General features: G+C 40.7%; 1 protein-coding gene across 19 annotated transcripts in view; it reads right to left on the minus strand.

Annotated features, from left to right (window-relative positions):
• ANK3 (ankyrin 3) overlaps positions 1 to 26847 on the minus strand; it is a 697552-nt gene that overhangs the window by 100243 nt on the left and 570462 nt on the right. For 17 of the 19 annotated variants that reach the window (XM_043596402.1, XM_043596395.1, XM_043596398.1 and 14 more), the window contains one exon: positions 4740 to 4863. In XM_043596402.1, coding sequence (XP_043452337.1) covers positions 4740 to 4863 — 124 coding nt within the window. Of the gene's footprint in view, positions 1 to 4739; positions 4864 to 6157; positions 7035 to 11947; positions 12002 to 26847 lie in introns of those variants that run through there. The other 2 variants (XM_043596410.1, XM_043596413.1) reach the window with 2 other exon arrangements.

Genomic DNA, 26847 nt, shown 5'->3' on the forward strand with positions numbered 1-26847 from the left:
TTAAACAATTTCATGATCAGATTTTGTTTAAAATTAGGCTAAATGGTGTTAAATCTGTGACAATATGAAATGAATGAAAACTCTGAATGTTTCACTATGATAGTTGAACTAACAGGGTAACTGAGGGTAACTGAGAAGAACCAGATGACTATAGATAATTTGATAGTTTAAGAGATTTTTCTATGGTAAGGCCTTATCTCAGAGTCTCCTTTATCTGTTTACCTTGTACTATTGAATGGAATTATGTCTGCTACAAATGGGTCTGTTCATAAGTCTTTGGAAACTAGCTATGGGTTTGACCTATTAAGAGTTCTGGTTTATAGTTGTACTCATGGAAAACATCAAAAAGGAAATAGTATGACAAATATATCTTACATGATCTTTGCCATCTTTCTCACCTTGAAAAATTCAAATTTCATGTATGGTGATCTTGTCTTTCCACACTCTACTCTTTTCTTCCTTGTGCCTTAAATTGTTCTCCTTTCTAGCTTCTTTTAAATCCTCTACACAGCCCCTGACTTTCCCAGAGTGCAAGCCCCCTGATGTCCTGAAGTGCCTCTCATATACTGACCTCTAAACTAAAAACCAATATGGAGGGTTGCAGGGGGTGGCAGCAGAAGGGAGTGAAGATGGTTGAAACGTACGAACTTCCAGTTATAAAATAAGTCGGTCCTGGGAATACATATACATCATGGTGACTTAGTTAATAATACTGGATCAAGTATTTGAAAGCTGCTAAGAGAGTGTCTATGTGTGGTGATGGATGTTAACTTGATTTATTATGGTCATCATTACTTTGTATACCTGAAACTAACATGTAATATGTCAATTACCTCTCACCTTAATAAAAAAAAAAAAAGAGTAAGGGATGCTGGGAAGCTTGCACATATGCACATAGGACATGCAGGCTGATTGGGCTCACAACTAATCTGAGCCTTGGCAGAACACCTTGTGATTAATCCTCTGCAAACAACAGAGGACAGAAACTTGTGGGGAGGTGTTTGAAGCCATCTGCCTCTTACCTCACTATCCCACCTAATATGATAGGCTGTAATAAGGTAATTTCTCATTGTCTCTTGTTTCCAATGAGGTCTGACACTTCCTGCCCCACCCTCCTTGGAATAAGCTGCAGAGCATGAAATCACTTAGCTGCAGTCTGACAGAGTCGACCCCCTGCAATGAAGCATCCCACAGCATCCCACAACTACCGTAGAACCTTTTGTTCTGGTGTTGTCCTTATTGGTATGGAGGACAAAGATGGTGGGAAGTTGCTACCTGTCACTGCCCATGTAAGTAATAAACTGAATCTAAATGTAGCCGCTTGAATCTTTATCAGTAGAATCAGTAAGATGTTGGCCTTGGCCTTGGCTTGTGTAAAAGAGCAAAGAAGATGAAAAGAAGAACGGTTCCTTGCTTTGCACAAAATGACTTCTTTTCCCCAATGTTCCCTATACTAAAGATTACCCAAGGTGGGTATTTTATATCAAGTTACAGAGGCCCCTGAATTATAAGAATCATTCAAAGGGTCCACACGAATGAGGAGATGCATTCTTCTAGGATTAGAGCCTTGGCTTCCACCAGAATCCTTGGGGGATTTTCGACCTCAAAATAACCATCATTCTACAGAGTCATTATCTAGTGTATTCAGCAAATACACTGATTCTTATTAGTAAGGCACAATATTAGAGACTGGATATAGAAGCAAAAACAAAAAGAACTAAGCCTTATTTCTGCACAGAGATTACCTAGTAAGCCATGTATCTGGCCACTTGCATGGGCGGGCCTTCTGGACCCAGTCACATGATACATAACTCTTCCTTTTTTTTTCTGGGTTACTTGCAAACAATTTTTTGCAAACTGCGTTACTTGCAAACATCTCCCTATCACTCCTGTTTCTAGCCCCTTACCATCCCTCAAATACAATATAAACTTCCTAAAAGCAGATACTGCCCAAGAGAACTTTCTGCAATGACAGGCACTGTTCAATATGTTGGCCACTGGCCAGGTATGGCTGCTGAGCACCTGAGGTGTGGTTATTGTGACTGAAGAATTGAACTGATTTTTACTTAATTTTAACTAATTTTAATTTAAATAATCTTATGTAGCTAGGGGCTATACCATTAGCGTAACTTCTAAGTAGTCATAGCAAGGTTCCATTTGCCCCAGTGATATGGTTGGGAGACACCACATTCATTTCTTTAAGTTCTGGTTCCCATTGTACATGCTAACGCTGTGGTATGTAAGAACAACTTTACAGTAGATGTGAACAAACATGTAAACATTAAAAAAAATATTACATATTCATTTCAACTTCAGCTTTAAAAAAATCTAAGATTTGTTGATTTTTAAAAAATATTCTCTTTCTTTTAACTTCTATATGAGTGACAACTGAAGAATAGCCTAGAACTGGGTGCCGTCAATGGGAAAGCCTAAAGATGTCTTTCTTTTACATAACGTCTAAGTTCCTACTCCTCACTGTTCTGGACCAACAAGTTACGTTAGACAGATGGAGTTCATTAAGCTTCACTCTGAATCCTTAATACATCTAAGTCCTTTCAGCTACTAAAACTAGATATTATTTGCATGGGGGTCTGGAAAGCATTAAATTGTTTCCAACTAAGGTTAACTATATTATTTGTAGCCATCAGTATACCCTACGTGTTAAATATAGGAAGTGTTAGAAAAACACATGCCTCAGAAGTCTAAAATTATATGAATGTACCTAGCACAACCCAAACAAAACAGCAACCAGCAAACAAACTGCTTTTCAAATCAAGATTTTTTCTTCAAACCCAGTGAAAGTTCTCCAGTTACTTCATGCATTACACAAACTTAGTTAAAGGAAAGAAATTCCTTAAGTACTCAATTTTGCATTAAGTCACATTTCTTGTCATACATTCAGTTACTTGCTAATCTTCTAAGAATTACAAAAACGATTTTCTAATGCAGAGCAGGAAAAAAATAAGCACATTGCAGCACAGCACAGCACAGCACAGCACAATGCTGAAGAAAATAAAAATCAGAAAATGAGTCAGGGAAGGGCAGAAAAACACTGTAAAAGTGACATATCTTCTTACCTGATCTTGGGACTAATTTAAAGTATTTTTAGAAAAACACAGGAGAAGTAGAAAGCAAAAAAATCAGACAGGGAAAAAAGAAAAAAATGTTATGGTTGAATGCGTTACACACTTAATGTATTCCTTTTTAAATGTTACACTCAGAATATTTGGTAATACTCTAACAATACTTTAAGAAATATATCAGTGTTATAGTTTTGTCTTGGTTTTTTGTTTTTTGTTTTTGTTTTTGTTTTTTTTGCAGATTTGCCTCTGAGCATAACATGACTTGCCAATGTAAAAAAAATGAGTTACACATAATAGCAACAAATAATAACGGGTGCAATCAAAACCAGAAGTGTGAAAGCCTTAGGAAAGTATGCTGGTGTCATCTCTCCCTGAATGTCAGCCTCTATAATTTTCTATATACAAATGATTGACTCACAAAATGCAGCTTTTACATATCATCTGAGGAAGAGAATCAGCTAGTTATTGGATTACAAAAGCTATTAAACCTCTAAGTAGAATTTTCCCTTGAGATCCTTTGAGACTCTGTATGTTTTTCAGTTTAACTCATGGCTCTGCATGATTACACGAGATGTTAAATATTTTTAAACAGTTATTTTCCTCTTCTTATTAATGATCCCCTGTTACACTGAGATCTTAAGGACTTTTATAAATATATTTATAAAGCAAACATTCTATGAAGTTACATAAGGTTCCAAGTTGTATTAATAAAAAGTCTAGCTCAAAGAAAAATCAATTCAGTATCTAAACTTGGCCACATCAACAACACTGAGAATAAATTCCCAGGCTTACTTTGTGGGAAGTGCCATTTACTATTAGACAATGAAACTTTTTACAACAGATCCTTAAACTATAGGAAAATGTCCCCAGGGTTCTAGCTTAGAAAGTTTAATTATTAGCTTTAAAATAACTTGACTGTCAGCAAACATGCTGTTAAACCAACCAGGGAAAAGAAGTCCCCAGATTCTGGACAAGGTCCTGTTTCTTTCAACCAGTGTCAGGTAAGTTTGAGCCAAGGTTTTTCACATGCAAAAGTTTTATACTTCAGTTTTAAAGGCTGAATTTGCTACCATTCCTGTCCATGACTTTGGGTAAGTCATTGCAATGTTCCTAACATGTCCATAGTAAACAAAGTAATGCCACAGTTTTAGAGAGATACCCAAACACTTGGTAGACAATTCTAATAAGCTATATGTAATCTTTTTTAGAATGCTCTCTTAAGTTTCAATCATGAATTATTCTTTCAGTGTTAGAGAACAGTGAACAATCAATACAACTATTTCATACTTAGTGGAAAATAAGATTTTTCTTTCACTATGGAACAAAATTTAATTTTTAAACATGGAGACCACACTGACTTTCCCAGTTTTATCAGTGAGCTCTTTTGCCATCATGCTTGAAGCATGACTGCAAGGTGGGGAAAAAAGAACCAACACGCAACATGTTCAATCACGTAAAACCAAGGACTGAGAAACCACAAAAGAAAACAGCAGAGCATGTATACCAGAGTTGAGAACATTTGAGAACATTCTACCAAATTCACATCCTCATCCAAAGAGCACATTTGGGGATAATGTGAACAATGAAAATGATTTTGGTTTATGACAAATCATGGTTGTATTAAGGTAACTATGAAAAACAGCACCAATAAAATACCTGGCAGAACGGGCCCCAAGACTAAAGCCCATGTAGCCCTCTGCAGGGAGAGAGTCATCGCCCAGCTCCTTAAGGTCCTGGGGCCCCAGGTATTTGTCCGTGTCACCTGTCATTGCGTCCTCACCTGTGGATGGACAAAGCAAACCACAATCAGAAGCTTCCCTTTTGAAAATGCATTTGTTGTGGGGAAAACCGCTCCTTTGATCACCAGCAAATCACTCATTTTCTCATAATCCCCCACCCCCTGGATAATATCTGTAACTGCCATTTAGAAGGAAAAAGCATAGGTAGAGGTTAGTCCATAATTTCAAGAGTGAATTTAAGTAGCAAAAGAGCTCCTGGTGTTAAGTTTTCCAAATTAAAATGTCTCCCCTGTCTCATTTCCCCTCCTCAAGCCCCGGCTGACTAGAAGGCTGACTAGAACGGTGGATCTTTTACTTCGGTTGGCTTTCCATGCCTCACTATGACAAGGGCAGCTCGTCTGAATGGACGTGGATTGCAAAATAAGAGCCACCTCTCCATTACCGTTCTGGAAAATCATATATGGGAAGGGAATGGACTTTCTTTTTCAAAATGGTCTTCTCACACACAGGATTCCCGTTCGGGGCTTATGGAAGAAACTAGCAAGTTATTTAATCTGAACTATTACTGCTTAATAGTTCAAGGAAAACCTTGAAACACATCAATTTTGAACTGTTTCTACACCAATCACAGTAACAGCTCAGTGCAGCTGCCCCAGGGCTGGAACCCTACTTGGGAAGGAGCTCTACTTTCTGTAGAGACCAAATGTAGAGACCAGCAGTTTGAAAGGACTGATATAAATTGCTCTTTGCCCATCAATACAAAGAGTTAATTTCGTAAAACTTTTACTAGCTACATATGCACAGCATGACCTCACGGAAAAACCACATTCCAAGAGTGACAGAGCAGGTTTTTCAAATGCCTTTTGCCCTCTGGGACGTTTCCCATCCTTTTCAAAACGTATCACAGACTGTGGAAAAGTTCATTCCGCAAACAGGCAAACCTATCTCCTTTTTATGACTCTCCTTGTTTTTCTGGACACAAGCGTGTCTGGCTGAGAGAGATCTCAAAAGCATGTATGTTATGTTTTCTCAAAGGTAAGTGATTCATCTGTTCCAGCTATATTTTCCAATTCCTTCATTTGGTACCATTTATAATTTCCATTCATTTAAACCCAGGAAACCACAGAGCTTAGCTTTTAAACTACCAATCAAGTCTAAAAATACACTGTCAACTACTGTTTTTGCAAATATAAAAACTAAACAGATCTGTTTTCTACTACTACCCGGTACCAAGAGATTATTTTAAGTAACTATTCACAGCTGGGCTATTTGCACATTCACTGCACATGAAACAAAAACAGCACACACCAAGTACAACTTAAAGAAAGAGCTTACTCTGCGGTAAAGCCATTTCCACCAGGCGGGGCTGATCAAATGTTTTCCTGATGTTTCCAGGAATTCCTTAGGCAGTGATTTAGAATATACCTCCGAATCAGCCCAAACAAACCGACCCCTGGGGGTGTATTCACGTCTTCACCACCACCGCAGGGTCCTGCTCAGCATCTTTGTCTTCTCGTAGGCAGTGGAGGACTTACACATCTTTTTCTACTCATCAGAGTGCAAAGATTTTCGATCTTTCAGACCAGAAAAAATAAAAATAAAAAAGAGCAAAACCTGGCTACACTTAATTGAGAAGACCCTTTTGATCACTCTGCAGACATCCTTTCAAAGCTCCTTCTGATTGGACCAAGAACTCCGCTGGCAAGCCTCTAGCAGGACCGAATGGTGACATAAATGCAAGCCCTTGAGTTATTTGTATGTAAATATGAGGACTGCTCCAGTGTAGACTTTCGGTAATTTGATACCAATGCCCGGTGCCTAACCGGGTAACCGAGACCGCCTTAAATCTAGGGAGAGCCGGCGAGCGGGGTGCTGCGTTTAGTCAGGAGGTGACTCTTCTCCAACATGAATGAAGAAACGGCCAAGCCAGGTAGAAGAAAAAACAGAAGAAAACAAAGAAATGGCCCAGGCGGGGAGTGGCAGGGAGCTCCAGGCAAACTTTCAACTTTGTTCTCAGCTGGGAACACCGGGAGCCCTGGTTATTTATGGTCCCTGTCAGGTGGAAGGAGGGGAAAAAAAGAGCCAGAGGGAGGGCCTGCCCTTGAGCCGAGGTGCTGAAACTGTGGGGCTGCGGGAAGCCACAGCGATTCCAGAAGCTCTCCGAGAAGCGCCTGAGAGTACATGGATCCCCACTGCTTTTTGTCAAGAGTTGGAAGAAAGGAGCAGAAGGAAAAAGCAAGTGAATGTCTGCTTTATTTTGGGCATAAGTTCTTTCGACTCTTTAACCCACTCAAAGGAACTAACTGGTCATCCCTCCACCACCACCCCCCTCCCCTGCCCCCTTGAGAAGGCTCTGGAGAGAGCTCCCAGCAGAGAGGAAGAAGCATTTGCTGCGAAGGGCAGGAAACAGCCCGGAGGAGGCACTGCTGTCACTTTGCTGTTATGGTGTTTCCCTCTCTCTGGGACTCCTGGCCTCTCTCTGGGTCTCCTGGCCTCCCTTCCCAGCTGCTCCACCCTGTCTGTGTTGGCAAGTGGAGGAGAAAACTAGCAGGAATTCTGCATCCTCCATTTGGGTACACTAGAGAGGCAATTTCAATTTCTTTTTTCTCAGAATAGCTGGAAAATGAGGTTAGAGAGTAAGTAAAGGGTTTTGAACGGTCTTGCTGAAATCAGTGGCATATGGTACTTTTTTCTGATTGGGTCTCTATCTCTTGGGTTGTTATCTAAAGATACAGAAATTTGAATCTGTAGAACTGATGAAGTGGGGTACAGATTTATTTTTCCTGGATAAACGCCTCAATCAATGAATCAATGGCTCATCTAATATTAAGACAATTGGAGACCTGGTGCTTTACTTTGACGAGACTGACTGTAGTCAGCACTGTAATTATGCCGCGATAGAAGGAAAGCCATTTATAATGCCTGGTACATATTGAAAAATACTCCCAAGCAAAAGAAAAATTTTCAGTTTTGTAAAGAATGGAAGGGGAAGTCATGGTTAGAATGGATAAAAGGGCTAAACATTAATCTGTTTTCCACATCTGCACTTAAAATCCAAACTGCTTAGCGAAACCTCATTCAATGACTGTCGCTCATTCAAGCTCCCTAACAAGGGCTGCAGTGAACAAGTTCCTTCCTTTTGACTTCTTGGCCAGTCTTTCTCTTTCTCTGGCCACTCCTCCACACCTGTTGCCCTTCTGTCAAACAGAATTATTTCAGTCCCTAGAATTCCTGAAACACTTTAGACTTTGAACCACCACATAGGGTGCACTCTTGATGGAACCTTCACCCCTCTACTTCTCCAATCTTTGACTCTAAAATTCCTCCCATCCTGTACTCACCATCTTAAGTTAGTGGTTCTGCATGTGGGCTTCCCTTATCAGAGTATACTGCCGGTGAAAACATCTGTTTAGTCTCTCCCACTGGAGAGTGAGACCCCCTAGATTAGGAACCAAATTTTCCTGAGCCTGGCATATTGCAAGTGCCCAATAAATATTTTTGGATTTCATCATTGCTTTTATTAAAGAGTATGGTTTAAAAAAATAGACTCTTAAATACAGAGAGCAAACTGGTAGTTACCAGAGAGGAGGTGAGTAGGGGGATGGGCGAGGAAAATAAAGAGGTAGGTGATGTGCTCGTCTCTGCATCTATGTGCCTTGGCAATGGCAACATAGCACTCTTCTGACATGTCAAACTTGATGGCTGGTATACAGTTAAATGGTAATAAGGTTAAGTTTCTATTCTTCTTTGCCCATCCTTCTTAAACTTCAAAAATGGTCACTATGAAACCAAAAGAAGCCCAGAGTTGAAATGGGGTGAGAGCTGTCAATATATTTGGCCAAAGATTAATTAAATAGCCTTACCACATGGTGAAAACATTTCTCAAAAGGCATGGCAAGTAGAAACAAAGGCAATGGTATTATTTTAAATCAGTTTTGCACAGTTGGTGCTCTGGATTCAAATCCAGGCTTCGTCATTTACTAATTAGCTGACCTTTGGAGCACTGTTTACCCTGAGTCACAGTTTCAACCTTTACAAAACTGGGATAATAACGCTGCCTTCCAGCTGAAGCCTTCTTGTGGGGAATTAAGTGAAATAATGCACGGAAAAAGGACTTAATCTGCTCTGTTAGTGTTATTCTGTAACACAGCTTTGTCTAGTGCCCAAATATCTGAATTCATGAACTCATGTAGTTAGCATTTAGATTGCTAGTATTGATAGGGGTAAAGGCAAAATCCAACCACAGCAGCAAATGTCTCTGCTTTGTACCATGTAACACAAGCCCTGGCTCATAGGGACTCAACAAATATTTGTTGATTGATTCAGTGAATGAATAATAATAGAAAAAAACTCACTCTCCTTTCAATAAACACAAATATTCTATAATTTTGTATACCAAAACTTCGAAAAGCATGACATGAGTTGTGTTGGGTGACTTGTTAACTGTCTCTAATCCCAAAAATATTTTGATTGGTAGTAGCTTCTGACCAACATGCCCAAATGTAGATAAGCTAACAAAGGTAATTCTATGACTGGACAGCTCTGTTATAATATCAAACATATTTAGTTGAAATATATATACACACACACACACACACATATATATATATATATATATATATATATATATACACACACACACATATATATATGTCTCTTATATTCATGTGTACTGCCTTTAAATGAATTTGGGCTGGGTCAAGTTTTGAACAAGAAAGTGCAGGGGAAGTGATTTTGCATGCCATTTCAGTTTTAGTTCAAGGAAACCTTGCAGTTTCTTCTTGAGTCTCTTTCAAACACTAGTTTGGGGGAAGCCAATCCCAGTGTAAGAAATTTGACTACCATGAGACCACCATGATGTAAAGAAAGTCAAGGTGGCCGTAAGGAGAGGCAGCATGGAAAGAGACAGAGAGAGGCCCAGTTAGTGCTCAGATGTTCCATTCGTCCTAGTGGGGTTGATAGACTATGAATGAAGATACCACATTGAACATTCTGCCATATTACTCCCACCCCAGCTGCTATCTGACTGTAATCTCAGCAAAGATCTCAAGAATCCAGCTGAACCTAATGAATCCACACAACCATGGGAGATGAATAATTAAAATATTGAGTTTAGAGGTAGGTTGTCACAGTGTAGTAAGCAGTGAAAACAGAGAGGAATGAGAAATGACAAGGTCCAAAAGTCGGCCAAAGAGGTCACACGCTGATTGCTTAATGCATCCCTAGTGAATTAAGAGTTAGCTCTGTAGTGTGCTACTCAATTAGCACAGACCAAGTCCAGGAAGACCACACTGGTAAATGCCACTGGAGGAAGCCTCATCTATTTAGTATTGACTTTGTGCCTCTTAAAATTATGAGCACTGAAGTTCTCATTGTTAATCCATTTCGGATAATAAAATACCAGAGACTGGAAATGTAATGTTTAAAGAAGAACACAAAACACCCCAGTCTATTGTGATCCCACCATTCACCAAATAATAAAAGCTGTTCAGAGGATTTCACTTCAATTTTCCAGCTATCTCCTCTTCCTGGTCCTCCTATCATGACTAGGTTAAGAAAAAAGTTTCTCATACCACAATCAACCTTTCAAAGATCCACACCCTTTGACTACCAGAAAATCATGCAAAATAGAATCAAGAACAAAGGAGAGAAAGAAAGAATACATAAAATGATTATCAGGACTGTAGTTGGTCAGATAGCTGTATCCTCATTTCTTTCTTTCTTTCCATCATTCATCTATCTCTATCTATTACCTATCTACCTACCTACCTACCTACCTACCTACCTACCTATTTTTAGGTTTGTAAGTAATCTCTACACCCAACATAGGGCTTAAACTCACAATCCCAAACTCAATAGTTGCATGTCCCACTGACTGAGCCAGCCAGGCACCCCAGCCCTCATTCTTTTTAGATTCCAAGTCAATGGTTCAGGTCAGCATGTGGTGGAATATACCGAACCCAATTCCTTGCAATCTTTCATTGTGCCCACTAATATCCTTTTTATGCTGAATAGAGGAAACAGTTCTTGGCCTGATATTTGACAGTGTTTCATATGCCCTAGGAGTTCTTTTCTTCTTTCTTTTTTTACATGTAACTTTTTTTCTAATGTTTTCCATGTTAAGATCATCACCAAGGAATACTTTTGTTGCTTTTCTAGGGGTTGAAAGTTGTTTTCCCATCTGTCTGGAGATAAGAATCATAAAGAAATTTCCTTAAGGTAAGTGTACCAAATTATATTGTCTGAAACTTTGCTCAGAAGTGCTTTATTTCCCTGCTACGAAATGCAGAATTTTCTTCTCAAGGTATGTATTTTGTAAACTTATAGAGTTGCAAGTAACAATACATAACACCTTCAAATGAATTGATAGTAGAAAACCTTCAAATTACATGGGATTACAAAAAAGCTAGATCAGAAAGAATACAGCTGAACATAGTACCTATGCTCTAGTGATTTATTAGGAGTTGGTTTCTTAACAGAACTTAGCAAATGGTCTTGTAGGCAACTAGTTAATGATCAAAACTTAGGCTTATATTTAGCACACTTATTCTGAAAAAAAGTGATTTTTTTGATCATCACATAGCAAAGAGAAGAAATGAAAACTTTTGGGAAAATAAATCCTTTAAGCATTTCTAGTCTACATTACAGAACAATAGAGTGAGATCACACCATTATAGTCAACACTTTATCTACTGAGCATTTACTATGTTCCAGGCACTGTATGGTGCTTTGTAAGTATGATCTGAAGCAATTCTCAAATCCACCTTATAAAATAGAATCATTGTCTCCATTTCAATATAAAGAAAACCCAGTTCACAATGGTAAATAACCCAAGATCACTTAGAATATGAGAAAAACTGGATTCAAAATCAGTTGGTCTGACTACAGAGCCCTACTTTTAACTATTGTAATACACTATGTTATTGAACAACTACTACAAGAAATTGGTAACCAAAATGTAAGGTCCATGAGGGCAAAGTTTTGTCTGTTTTGGTCCATATCCAGTGCCCAGAGCAATGCCTGGCACATAGTTGCTGCTCAATAAATCTGTGCAATGAAAATTCAGTGATTGCCTTTGGAGATAGCAACTATATTACTGGAGTGAGGAGAAGGAGGGAGACTTACTTTTCACCGTAAACTCTTGTACCTTGGGAATTTTATACCATGTGCATCTATCACCTATTCAAAAAATGAATAAAATTAACAAAATAAAACAAAACAAAATACAGGGACTGCAGATAAATCAGATAGGCTGTGTTCCATACAGCAGAACTGGTATTTGGACATACACAGGTCTGCCAGGTAGATATTAAGATGTGTATGTGCACCAGCAAATATTTGGAAAATGTGGAGAGAAAACTTAGTTACGATATTCAACCTTACTATTTAAGAGATGGACCAGAAAAAATAAAATAACAAGGCAAGAGGAAGGAGATACACATTATTAATGTGGTACTTCTAGTAGCTTCCCATTGTTGTAAAATGATGGTTCTCAACCTGTAGGATGCATTATAATCACCTGAAAATTTACAATTACACAAGTTCCCAAGTTCTGGTCCTAATCACTTCTGGTCCAAAATCGCACTGTGATAACCACTGTTTTAAAGGATGCTTACAAATAAATGACAGTTATCTAATGGCAGTATTGATTCTGCAGAATTAAGTGTCTATTTTCCTGGTGGGAATTTCTAGAGTAATTGACATAGCTTCAGCAACTGAATTCAAAGAATTGAGTGCAGTGTTTCTAAATTGCCATGTGTATGTTTGCATCATCCGAGAACCTTGTAGAACTGTAGATGCTGATTCTGCAGGTCTCAGGCAGGCCCTGAGATCCTGCATGTATAACAAGCTCCCAGGTGACTGCAAACCACACTTTGGGCAGTGAGACAGTAGAGCCCCAGACTAGGATCTGCTATGAGTAAAGCCAACTACTGCCTTTGAGGCATTTTGTCTCTGATAAAGAAGCTAAGACCAAGACACAAACAATAATAGAAATACTATACTACTACTCCTGCTGGTTATGCTTTACTCAGTGCTTTGCATGTATGAGACACTGGGCTAACTGAGCACTTCATATGCACTTATACGCACGTCTCATTTACTTCTCAACCCCACAAAGCAAATACTCTTACTTCCCTTTTCTAGATGAAGACATAGATATGGAAAGGTTCTGTTATTTTTCAAAGCTCACATGTCTAGTTAGTGGTGGAGTCTGGATTAGAACCCACACAGTTAGGTGGCAGAGCCCAAGCTCTTCACCACCACACCAGTGTCAGAGGATGTGCAAGAGAAATGATGAAAGTATCCAAGAGCTCACAGGAAGAGGGCATCACATTGGACTGAGGAGACGTGGCAGATGTTGAATGGAGGTGTGTGAGTAAAGACAAGCAGAGAGGAGTGGAAGTGGGAAGTCGGCCATCCCAGCCAGTGGATGCGGCATGACAGGGAAAGGATGGGAATGTTCTGAGAACAGCAAGCAGCCAATTTTACTAAAGTGAGAGTCAACTGAGTTGTGGGAAGTGATGGCCATGTTGGGCCATGTTTTTAGGGTCTCTGAAGTTGGATTATAGAATAACCATTGCGATCCAAGTGACAAGCAACTGTATGTCCACTGTATGTCCATCAGTGGGTGAAAATGCAATCATTTTATTTGACCCCCCCCCCCCCAACACACACACACAGAAACTGGAGACCCAAACCCTCAAAGTTCTCCCTCTTCCTCTCCTCTTCTCCCACCCTAATTCTTTTTTTTTTTGGGGTGAAAATGCAATCACTTTATTTGACCCCCCCCACACACACACACAAACTGGAGACCCAAACCCTCTTCCTCTCATCTTCTCCCACCCTAATTCTTTTTTTTTTTTAATGTTTATTAACTTTGAGAGAAAGAGTGAGAAACTGTAAGAGTGGGGCGGGGTGGGGAGAGAGAGAGAGAGAGAGAGAGAGAGAGAAAGCTAGCTATAGGGCTCGATCTCACGAACCTCGAGATCATGACCTGAGCTGAAATCAAGAGTCAGTATGCTTAGCCAACCAAGCCACCCAGGAACCCCTCTCCCATCCTAATTCTAATCCTATAGCAGTAAGCAGGATTCACTGATAGTTGCCTCTGTTTCATAAAAACAAGAAAAAAAAAAAAGACTCAGCTGTTTATTGAGCACCTACTATATGCTGGTCACTGTTCTACATGCTTAGTATGTTATTTCTTTTCATCTTCTCAGCAATTCCATGTGGTATAATTAACCATTTAGAGATGAGACAAATAAGACTCAGCATATTTTATTTTTTGAAGGTTCAAATAAGGGACATAAAATACAGATAACTTTGAAGAGAAAACAGTTTCCATCAACGCAAAGCATTAATCAAAAGATGTCTGTCTCCCCTCATGTTTAGACAATAAATTTTCAGCATGGAGAATCCAAATAACTATATTTTGCTCACAAGTCTTTTCTCTCCTTCCCCTGATATTTTTAGTCTCAGAAAAAGCGAGGGAGCGGGAAACGCACGGAAGAGGAGTGTGGTAATAGTAGAAGCCTGATGCACTCAGTCTCGTTCTCAGTGTCTGATTCGATCCCAGAGTTACACAATGAGCAATGGGAAGTTACTCAGATTCCAGATCTGCACGTATTTCACCTTTCATTTTGTAGTTTGGGGCAAGAGCTTGGATTAAGCAAGGTTTCCTGTGAATATCTGACAGACTGATAAAGAGGGAGTGACATACGGCTCGTGCAATTGCTCCACGCAGGTGAAGAGGTCGTGTGTGTGGCAGAGGCTCTTCTGTGTTAGGCTGGAGGCCCAGCTCAGGACTCCATTACCTTCGGGAAGGGGTGGAGGCTCCGGGAGAGGCTGCAGCCCCAGGCCAGGTAAAGAACAGAGCTCCCTCCCTCAGCCTGGAAGCAGCAGATGCTGGGCCTTCCCTTGAGCTTTTTGTTTTCCAGCATCTCCTAGCAATGGTACTAGGTTCTTTCAAAACAGTTTACCAACTACATTCTGGAATATATATAATGCTTTCTTGCTTTCCTTCTCAAAATATGTGAGAACAATGGGTAAGTTGAGACAACAGTTAGATGAGCAGTGGGTGAAATAGGTGGTCTTAAGAAGGCTAAGGAAGTGTGTGTCATTAAGGGGTTCATGTACTTCTTGTGGGAAGCCATGTGCCACACTCTGCCTGCTTTTTCCCAAGCTCTAGGTGTTCATAAGAGCCAGCCTTCCCAGGTGGCCAAAGAGAAATCAGGCTTGACTGGCAAAGTTTGCACATCTCTTAACCAACAAGAACAAGTTGCTGTTATCCCACAGAACAAATGACTCTTTCTGCTCAGGCTAGTTTTTTGTTTTGTTTTGTTTTGTTTTAAAGAGTAAACAAAGTCCATTTGATTCTTTACTCTCAAACATTATTCTATTCTTTGTGGCTAGATGTGCTTCTTTTTAAAAACTGGATCACAGTTTTTAAACTGTTCCTTAATCCAAGCTAGATATAGTTTCTAAATAAGCATGCATGACTCAGTCTTGGAACTCTTCCAGATGTAGCAATGAAAAATGTCCCCTGTGATCTTGGTTGGGTTAATAAACAAACTCATCCCAGAAAGGAAAACGATTTCAGTGTCCTTCCTGTGAAGAGGTAGAAAAAGACAATGTTGGGACAGACACTATAACTTTTTCATATTCTTATCATTCTTATCAATATACCTTAACTCTCATCCAGAAACTGCCCTCTGTCCTCTCAGTAAGATGACACTGACTTGGTCACATAAACTTCTGAGACTAGAGACAGAAAGCAGGTAGAAAGAAGTACAAGGTTACTTACCCTGTTCTCATTATCTAAAATCTATGCTCCTTGTAAAGAAGACTAGACAATGAATAAATCACTAGCCACAAACTAGCCCAGTAAAATCAGGCACTAAAATGTTGGTTCTCACTTAGAGAGAAACTAGGTAGCTTAATTCAAGGTGGTCATGTCCATCATGCCAATTGATTCTTTCCTCTATTTATTCTTTGTTGGCTATTTGTCTAGCTTCAACCCAAAATCCAGACCTCAGTAGTGACAGCTGTTCCTTACTTATGTGTGTAAGGACAGTGTGTGCACAACAGGAACATATTCACTGTCCTAGGAATAAAGGAGTATCAGGAGCTCATATGCTTTGTGAGCAAGCATTTGGCCTCTTCTGCATGTTATATATATTTCCTACCTCCACCTGAAATATGTGTGTTTAAAAGGTAAAGACAGGTGGGGTCTGCTGTCAGTTGTCCTCATTTTGGTTCTGGCCCAGGTGGTCAAAGCACCCCTTCCCGTGTGTAGCATCTTGCCTTGCTTCTCCACATCCTCCTATTCCCAACTCTCTGCACTGCCCTGCCTTCCCTTCCCTGTCCATTCCCAGTGCTGATGGTCCGCTTTTTTCTCTCTGCAGCACAGTTCCCAACGTGAAGGGAAAGGGTTAGGGGTGGTCAGATTAGGACCCACTTCCATAAGAAGCAGGTCAGACTTTCCAGGTAGATGGGCAAGGACTAAAATAATTGGAGGGTGGGAGAAGAAAGCATATTGAAAATTACAACTTGTTTTGGCCAGATGAAAAAAACACCTATTGTCCTTAACCAATAAGCATGCTTAATTCCCAGCCATCAATCCTTGTGTCTGTTTTATTCCACAGGCCACTCCAGCTACTCATCCTGTCACGACTTCTTGGGAGAAAAAGTGCCCACACTCCATTAGAACTACTCTATTCTGTGTCTATATCCACAATGTCATGTCATGGAGGCGGCAGCTGCCTGAGATCCCCAGGGATCCCCAGATTACCTGTGCTCAGCTGACTGGACCCTGTCAGGGAATCTCCCGCCTTTTCTGGTTTTCTTCCTCATTGCTCTCCCTCCATATCCCTTGGCATTCCTCTTTCTCTGTACATGAGAATGTGCCTGGAGTTTTCTAGAACTGATTCTCATCCTCCCTATGACATTTCCCGGGGTCCTCATTCAGGCCGGTGCTTGGTTTCCCGAGCCCCATTGTGCTGAGTTCTTCTGTGAAGCCCTCTGCTTTCCTGTCTCTCTCTCTCTCTCTCTCTCTTAGTTTTATTTATTTAAGTTATCTCTACACCCATGTGGGGCTCAAACTCATGATCCAAGATCAAGAGTCGCATGCTCTTCCAACTGAGCCAGCTAGGTGCCCCATCTCTGACACTTTCTGCACTTAGAACACCTCTTTCCACCTGCCCCCAAATTTCTGCTTGTCCACATTCTATCTATTCCTTGAAATGCTTTCTTCCTGAGGCCTTTAGTATCTCTCATTCTTTTGAATTTCCTTGTCACTTTTATCACTTTTATCTATTTTTTTCTGTCGCATCTAATTTGAGTAGAAAGAGTAAAAAAACCAAATTCAAATTCCAGTTTCTTTGACTATGTGAACCTGAACAAATATCTTAAACCCTCTGAGCCCCAGATTCCTTAACATAAATTACAACAAATAACACTTTAGATTAAGAGTAAATGTAATTTAGGGGCACCTGGGTGGCTCAGTAGGTTAAGCGTCCAACTTCAGCTCAGGTCATGATCTCACGGCTCATGGATTTGAACCCCGCATCAGGCTCTGTGCTCAGAGCCTGGAGCCTGCTTTGGATTCTGTGTCTCCCTCTCTCTCTGCCCCTCTCCCGCTCATGCTCTGTCTCTGTCTCTCTCAAAAATAAATAAACATTTAAAAAAATAAAAAAAAAGAGTAAATGTAAATCAGGAATAATAATAGTACCAATATTTTCTCAAAGTGATTGAGAAAATTAAGCAAGATAAAGTACGCTGTAACTAACATTCACTGAGATCCCTTTATACATGATCTCATTTAAAATGTGCAAAAATCCAACAGTTGTGGGGCTGTTATCTAAATTACCAGGCACCATGGATGTTGGAGAAGAGGTTAGGACAGGGATTTGCATATAATCCCTTGCACTGATTTGTGTAATCTTGATCAAGGTCGTTAACCTTGCTGGAACTGATTTTCCACATCTAACGGCTCTAACTCTGAGGTTACTGTGAAGGTTAAATGACATAATTCATGAAATGTATTTAGATTCATTCCTGGCACATAGAAAGGGCTCAGTAAATGGTAAGTACCTGTTTATTATTTTTAAAGATATTTTATTTTTAAGTAATCTCTACACCCAGCGTGGGGCTCAAACTTGCAACCCCAAGATCAAGAGTCGCATGCTCTGGTAAGTACCTTGTTTATGATGTTTTGAGTGTTCATTTATATGGAATCCTGTCAGGGGACAGACACAAGTAAATGTGTGGATTTAAGCCAGTGGGCACATCCATAGAAGAGGGCCTATCTGTATGTGTCCTAAGTGATGGGACAGGGATAAAGACAGGTCTACTCCCATGCAGCTAACAGTCTACATTAAAAGAAAATGAAAAAAATGAACCACAGATTGGTAAACCTGAATCTGTGGGCTGAATCTGCCTCCCACCTATTTTTTAAAAAAATTTCTTTTAATGTTTATTTTTGAGAGAGAGAGAGAGAGAGAGAGAGAAAGAGCGCATGAGTGAGGGAGGGGCAGACAGAGAGGGAGACACAGCAAGATCATGACCTGAGCTAAAGTCAGATGCTCAACTGACTGAGCCACCCAGGCGCCCCACCTCCCACCTATTTTTTAAACAAGTTTTATCATCACACAGCCATGCTCATTTGTCCTGGTATGGTCTCCTGCTGCTTCTGTGCTACAGAGGCAGGGTGGAGTAGTTAGAGACCACATGGCAGGAAAATTCAAAACTGGCCTGTATACTAATATAGGCATTACCTATATTACCTATTAATATAGGTAATATAAATTACCACTGGCCTGTATATTAATGACTAGTGCCTTGAGATGAGTTTTAGGACGAAGTTAAAAAGTGATTGAGTGGACGGTGGAAAACAGGTAGCCACAGTCATATTACACCGAACTCACTGACCATGGAAGGGCCCGGTTCTATTTCAAGTGCAGTGTAAAGCCTTGGGAGGTTTTTATTTGAGTTTTGTATTTATACTATACATTATTTAGAGGGGCTGGCTACTTTTATCATCAAATACAGCAACCAGGCAGGTGTGTACATAAAATGTAAATGTACATTTTCACAAACTGTTACAAAATAAATAGCATCCAGGTCAAGAACTAGAATATATCCTATCCCAATCACAGCCTTCTCCTCCCTCTCTCATGGTAATCACTTTATAACATTCTTTCCCTTCCTTTTTTTTTTTAATAGCCTCACTAATTTTATAATCCTAGTTTACTGTTCCCTGGCTTTAATTCTGTTGTCTCTGCATAATGTACAACCCAGCAACTACAGTCATAGGTCTATACCTTACAGAAATATATGCAGACGTGTACCTGGGGACAGATACAAACTGGAAACAACCCGCATTCCCATTTCCAAGTGGAATGGATAACTTACCTATGGTACAGGCACACAGTGGAATATTATATAGAAATACAAACAAGTGAACGATGATAATATGCAGCCACGTGAATGAATTTTAAAAACGTAACTATAAGTTTTGGAGTGTAGTTTTATTTTTTAATGTTTACTTATTTTTGAGAGAGAGACAGAGTACAAGCAGAGGAAGGGCAGAGAGCGAGGGAGACACAGAATCTGAAGCAGGCTCCAGGGTCTGAGCTGTCAGTGCAGAGCCTAAAGCAGGGCTCAAACTCACGAACTTCAAGATCATGACCTGAGCTAAAGTCGGACGCTCAACTGACTGAGCCATCTAGGCACCCCAAACTTTGGAGTGTTTTAAGCTGGGGAATGGAATGATATGATGCAATTTATATTTTTTAAAAGATTGCTGAGTATTCTGTGCAGAAAGCTAAGTCTGTGGGGAAACATGTGGACCTGTGTACAGAGATTCCTACAGTAGTCCACAGGAGAATGGAGTATGTGGGATTGGATGAGGGTGGTGGCAGTGGGGAGGCAGAGAAGAGGGACGTGAGATGGGTTCTGGAAAACTGATAGGACTTGCCGAGGGACCCGGCAAGAGTGCTAAGAAAAGGGATACTACACAGAACCTCAGAGCTGGCTTGCATGATGGAGCCACTTACTGAGATGGAGAAGGCGGGAGGAGACACTGTTTGGAGCAGGTGTCCAGGCCATGATGAGTTAAGATGTCTATGAGAATCTAGATGGAAATTTCAGGTATGTAGCTGGGTAGGTGGATGGTGTGGAGGAAAATCACTCAACATTTCCAAAACCAAAGATAGCATACCAAAGATAGGATGGACTGTGTTTTAGAACAAAGACCTTTGGACTTTAAGATACAAAACAGATGAACATAAGGGAAGGGAAACAAAATGCTACAAAAACAGGGAGGAGGACAAAACCTAAGAGATTCTTAAATATGGAGAACAGAGACCGGCGGCAAGATGGCGGCTTAGGAGGACGCTGGGCTCACCGCACATCCTGCTGATCACTTAGATTCCATCTACACCTGCCTAAATAACCCAGAAAACCGCCAGAGGATTAGCAGAACAGAGTCGCCGGAGCCAAACGCAGACGAGAGGCCCACGGAAGAGGGTAGGAAGGGCGGCGAGGCGGTGCGCGCTCCACGGACTGGCGGGAGGGAGCCGGGGCGGAGGGGTGGCTCGCCGGCCAAGCAGAGCCCCTGAGTCTGGCTTGCAAAAGCGGAGGGGCCTGACGGACTGTGTTGCGACAGCAAGCGCGACTTAGCGTCTGGGAGGTCATAAGTTAACAGCTCTGCTCGGAAAGCGGGAAGGCTGGAGGACAAAGGGAGGGAGAGCTGCTGAGCCCCCTGACAACAGAGCTCAGTTTGGTGGGGAACAAAGGCGCTCGCCAGCGCCATCTCCCCCGCCCATCCCCCAGCCGAAATCCCAAAGGGAACCGGTTCCTGCCAGGGAACTTGCTCGCTCCGCGCAAACACCCAACTCTGCGCTTCGGCGGAGCCAAACCTCCGGCAGCGGATCTGAGTCCCTCCCGCTGCCACAGGGCCCCTCCTGAAGTGGATCACCTAAGGAGAAGCGATCTAAGCCTGCCCCTCCTGCCCCCGAGCACCTTGCCTACCCACCCCAGCTAATACGCCAGATCCCCAGCATCACAAGCCTGGCAGGGTGCAAGTAGCCCAGACGAGCCACACCACCCCACAGTGAATCCCGCCCCTAGGAGAGGGGAAGAGAAGGCACACACCAGTCTGACTGTGGCCCCAGCGGTGGGCTGGGGGCAGACATCAGGTCTGACTGCGGCCCCGCCCACCAACTCCAGTTATACACCACAGCACAGGGGAAGTGCCCTGCAGGTCTTCACCACGCCAGGGACTATCCAAAACGACCAAGCGGAAGAACTCCCCTCAGAAGAATCTCCAGGAAATAACAACAGCTAATGAGCTGATCAAAAAGGATTTAAATAATATAACAGAAAGTGAATTTAGAATAATAGTCATAAAATTAATCGCTGGGCTTGAAAACAGTATACAGGACAGCAGAGAATCTCTTGCTACAGAGATCAAGGGACTAAGGAACAGTCACGAGGAGCTGAAAAATGCTTTAAACGAAATGCATAACAAAATGGAAACCACCACAGCTCGGCTTGAAGAGGCAGAGGAGAGAATAGGTGAACTAGAAGATAAAGTTATGGAAAAAGAGGAAGCTGAGAAAAAGAGAGATAAAAAAATCCAGGAGTATGAGGGGAAAATTAGAGAATTAAGTGATACACTAAAAAGAAATAATATACGCATAATTGGTATCCCAGAGGAGGAAGAGAGAGGGAAAGGTGCTGAAGGGGTACTTGAAGAAATCATAGCTGAGAACTTCCCTGAACTGGGGAAGGAAAAAGGCATTGAAATCCAAGAGGCACAGAGAACTCCCTTCAGACATAACTTGAATCGATCTTCTGCACGACATATCATAGTGAAACTGGCAAAATACAAGGATAAAGAGAAAATTCTGAAAGCAGCAAGGAGTAAACGTGCCCTCACATATAAAGGGAGACCTATAAGACTCGTGACTGATCTCTCTTTTGAAACTTGGCAGGCCAGAAAGAATTGGCACGAGATTTTCAGGGTGCTAGACAGAAAAAATATGCAGTCGAGAATCCTTTATCCAGCAAGTCTGTCATTTAGAATAGAAGGAGAGATAAAGGTCTTCCCAAACAAACAAAAACTGAAGGAATTTGTCACCACTAAACCAGCCCTACAAGAGATCCTAAGGGGGACCCTGTGAGACAAAGTCCCAGAGACATCACTATAAGCATAAAACATACAGACATCACAATGACTCTAAACCCGTATCTTTCTATAATAACACTGAATGTAAATGGATTAAATGCGCCAACCAAAAGACATAGAGTATCAGAATGGATAAAAAAACAAGACCCATCTATTTGCTGTCTACAAGAGACTCATTTTAGACCTGAGGACACCTTCAGATTGAGAGTGAGGGGATGGAGAACTATTTATCATGCGACTGGAAGCCAAAAGAAAGCTGGAGTAGCCATACTTATATCAGACAAACTAGACTTTAAATTAAAGGCTGTAACAAGAGATGAAGAAGGACATTATATAATAGTTACAGGGTCTATCCATCAGGAAGAGCTAACAATTATAAATGTCTATGCACCGAACACCGGAGCCCCCAAATATATAAAACAATTACTCATAAACATAAGCAACCTTATTGATAAGAATGTGGTAATTGCAGGGGACTTTAATACACCACTTACAGAAATGGATAGATCATCTAGACACACGGTCAATAAAGAAACAAGGGCCCTGAATGAGACATTGGATCAGATGGACTTGACAGATCTATTTAGAACTCTGCATCCCAAAGCAACAGAATATACTTTCTTCTCGAGTGCACATGGAACATTCTCCAAGATAGATCATATACTGGGTCACAAAACAGCCCTTCATAAGTTTACAAGAATTGAAATTATACCATGCTTACTTTCAGACCACAATGCTATGAAGCTTGAAATCAACCACAGAAAAAAGTCTGGAAAACCTCCAAAAGCATGGAGGTTAAAGAACACCCTACTAACGAATGAGTGGGTCAACCAGGCAATTAGAGAAGAAATTAAAAAATATATGGAAACAAACGAAAATGAAAATACAACAATCCAAACACTTTGGGACGCAGCAAAGGCAGTCCTGAGAGGAAAATACATTGCAATCCAGGCCTATCTCAAGAAACAAGAAAAATCCCAAATACAAAATCTAACAGCACACCTAAAGGAACTAGAAGCAGAACAGCAAAGGCAGCCTAAGCCCAGCAGAAGAAGAGAAATAATAAAGATCAGAGCAGAAATAAACAATATAGAAACTAAAAAAACTGTAGAGCAGATCAACGAAACCAAGAGTTGGTTTTTTGAAAAAATAAACAAAATTGACAAACCTCTAGCCAGGCTTCTCAAAAAGAAAAGGGAGATGACCCAAATAGATAAAATCATGAATGAAAATGGAATTATTACAACCAATCCCTCAGAGATACAAACAATTATCAGGGAATACTATGAAAAATTATATGCCAACAAATTGGACAACCTGGAAGAAATGGACAAATTCCTGAACACCCAAACTCTTCCAAAACTCAATCAGGAGGAAATAGAAAGCTTGAACAGACCCATAACCAGCGAAGAAATTGAATCGGTTATCAAAAATCTCCCAACAAATAAGAGTCCAGGACCAGATGGCTTCCCAGGGGAGTTCTACCAGACGTTTAAAGCAGAGATAATACCTATCCTTCTCAAGCTATTCCAAGAAATAGAAAGGGAAGGAAAACTTCCAGACTCATTCTATGAAGCCAGTATTACTTTGATTCCTAAACCAGACAGAGACCCAGTAAAAAAAAGAGAACTACAGGCCAATATCCCTGATGAATATGGATGCAAAAATTCTCAATAAGATACTAGCAAATCGAATTCAACGGCATATAAAAAGAATTATTCACCATGATCAAGTGGGATTCATTCCTGGGATGCAGGGCTGGTTCAACATTCGCAAATCAATCAACGTGATACACCACATTAACAAAAAAAGAGAGAAGAACCATATGATCCTGTCAATCGATGCAGAAAAGGCCTTCGACAAAATCCAGCACCCTTTCTTAATAAAAACCCTTGAGAAAGTCGGGATAGAAGGAACATACTTAAAGATCATAAAAGCCATTCATGAAAAGCCCACAGCTAACATCATCCTCAACGGGGAAAAACTGAAAGCTTTTTCCCTGAGATCAGGAATACGACAAGGATGCCCACTCTCACCGCTGCTGTTTAACATAGTGCTGGAAGTTCTAGCATCAGCAATCAGACAACAAAAGGAAATCAAAGGCATCAAAATTGGCAAAGATGAAGTCAAGCTTTCGCTTTTTGCAGATGACATGATATTATACATGGAAAATCCGATAGACTCCACCAAAAGTCTGCTAGAACTGATACAGGAATTCAGCAAAGTTGCAGGATACAAAATCAATGTACAGAAATCAGTTGCATTCTTATACACTAACAATGAAGCAACAGAAAGACAAATAAGGAAACTGATCCCATTCACAATTGCACCAAGAAGCATAAAATACCTAGGAATAAATCTAACCAAAGATGTAAAGGATCTGTATGCTGAAAACTATAGAAAGCTTATGAAGGAAATTGAAGAAGATTTAAAGAAATGGAAAGACATTCCCTGCTCATGGATTGGAAAAATAAATATTGTCAAAATGTCAATACTACCCAAAGCTATCTACACATTCAATGCAATCCCAATCAAAATTGCACCAGCATTCTTCTCGAAACTAGAACAAGCAATCCTAAAATTCATATGGAACCACAAAAGGCCCCAAATAGCCAAAGGAATTTTGAAGAAGAAGACCAAAGCAGGAGGCATCACAATCCCAGACTTTAGCCTCTACTACAAAGCTGTCATCATCAAGACAGCATGGTATTGGCACCAAAACAGACACATAGACCAATGGAATAGAATAGAAACCCCAGAACTAGACCCACAAACGTATGGCCAACTCATCTTTGACAAAGCAGGAAAGAACATCCAATGGAAAAAAGACAGCCTCTTTAACAAATGGTGCTGGGAGAACTGGACAGCAACATGCAGAAGGTTGAAACTAGACCACTTTCTCACACCATTCACAAAAATAAACTCAAAATGGATAAAGGACCTAAATGTGAGACAGGAAACCATCAAAACCTTAGAGGAGAAAGCAGGAAAAGACCTCTCTGACCTCAGCCGTAGCAATCTCTTACTCGACACATCCCCAAAGGCAAGGGAATTAAAAGCAAAAGTGAATTACTGGGACCTTATGAAGATAAAAAGCTTCTGCACAGCAAAGGAAACAACCAACAAAACTAAAAGGCAACCAACGGAATGGGAAAAGATATTCGCAAATGACATATCGGACACAGGGCTAGTATCCAAAATCTATAAAGAGCTCACCAAACTCCACACCCAAAAAACAAATAACCCAGTGAAGAAATGGGCAGAAAACATGAATAGACACTTCTCTAAAGAAGACATCCGGATGGCCAACAGGCACATGAAAAGATGTTCAGCGTCGCTCCTTATCAGGGAAATACAAATCAAAACCACACTCAGGTATCACCTCACGCCAGTCAGAGTGGCCAAAATGAACAAATCAGGAGACTATAGATGCTGGAGAGGATGTGGAGAAACGGGAACCCTCTTGCACTGTTGGTGGGAATGCAAATTGGTGCAGCCGCTCTGGAAAGCAGTGTGGAGGTTCCTCAGAAAATTAAAAATAGACCTACCCTATGACCCAGCAATAGCACTGCTAGGAATTTATCCAAGGGATACAGGAGCACTGATGCATAGGGCCACTTGTACCCCAATGTTCATAGCAGCACTCTCAACAATAGCCAAATGATGGAAAGAGCCTAAATGTCCATCAACTGATGAATGGATAAAGAAATTGTGGTTTATATACACAATGGAATATTACGTGGCAATGAGAAAAAATGAAATATGGCCTTTTGTAGCAACGTGGATGGAACTGGAGAGTGTGATGCTAAGTGAAATAAGCCATACAGAGAAAGACAGATACCATATGGTTTCACTCTTATGTGGATCCTGAGAAACTTAACAGGAACCCATGGGGGAGGGGAAGGAAAAAAAAAAAAAGAGGTTAGAATGGGAGAGAGCCAAAGCATAAGAGACTGTTAAAAACTGAGAACAAACTGAGGGTTGATGGGGGGTGGGAGGGAGGAGAGGGTGGGTGATGGGTATTGAGGAGGGCACCTTTTGGGATGAGCACTGGGTGTTGTATGGAAACCAATTTGTCAATAAATTTCAGAAAAAAAAAAAAAATAAATAAAAATAAACCCCCCCCAAAAAAATATGGAGAACAAACAGAGGGTTACTGGAGGGGTTGTGGGAGGGCGGATGGGCTAAATGGGTATGGGGCATTAAGGAATCTACCCCTGAAATCACTGTTGCACTATATGCTGACTAACTTGGATGTAAATTAAAAAAATAAATTAAATAAAACTAGAATAAAGGCCTCTGCCCCAGTTAACAGTTCTTTTTCTTTCACTGGAAATTATTTTAAATTTGTTAACTATTGTTTGAGATGCAGATATACCTTAGGAGAGTCATTATAAAGCTGTTAATTGACACGATAAATAGCCCAGCACTGTCTCAGTGGGAAGGTGTTTATTAGAAGGAAGAGGGACACAGCAGGCAAACTTTCTCTATCCTGCCAGTTCTCAGAAACCTGTAAAACTCTCCTTTCTTTGAGTCTCCCTCCACTGTGGTGCAACCACCTAAACACATATTGAACATCTCCTGTGTACCAGGCACTGTGCTAGGTTCTGGGGATGTAACAGAGAATAAGACTTGGGTTCTGCTTGTGGTATTTCATTTTGACTTTATCACTGAAGGAAGCTTGCAGTTATATAAGGTCTATTTGAAAGGTCAATTGTAAGCAGAGAAATATCAGGCAAGGGCTAGATTTATGATGTTATCATTTGTAAAATGATAACATTTCAGGTAAAGAACAATTTCTGCACAACCACCACCACTCCCTTGGACCACCTGGGTC

The sequence above is a fragment of the Prionailurus bengalensis genome, chromosome D2 (assembly GCF_016509475.1).
Source record: "Prionailurus bengalensis isolate Pbe53 chromosome D2, Fcat_Pben_1.1_paternal_pri, whole genome shotgun sequence".
NCBI lineage: Eukaryota > Metazoa > Chordata > Mammalia > Carnivora > Felidae > Prionailurus > Prionailurus bengalensis.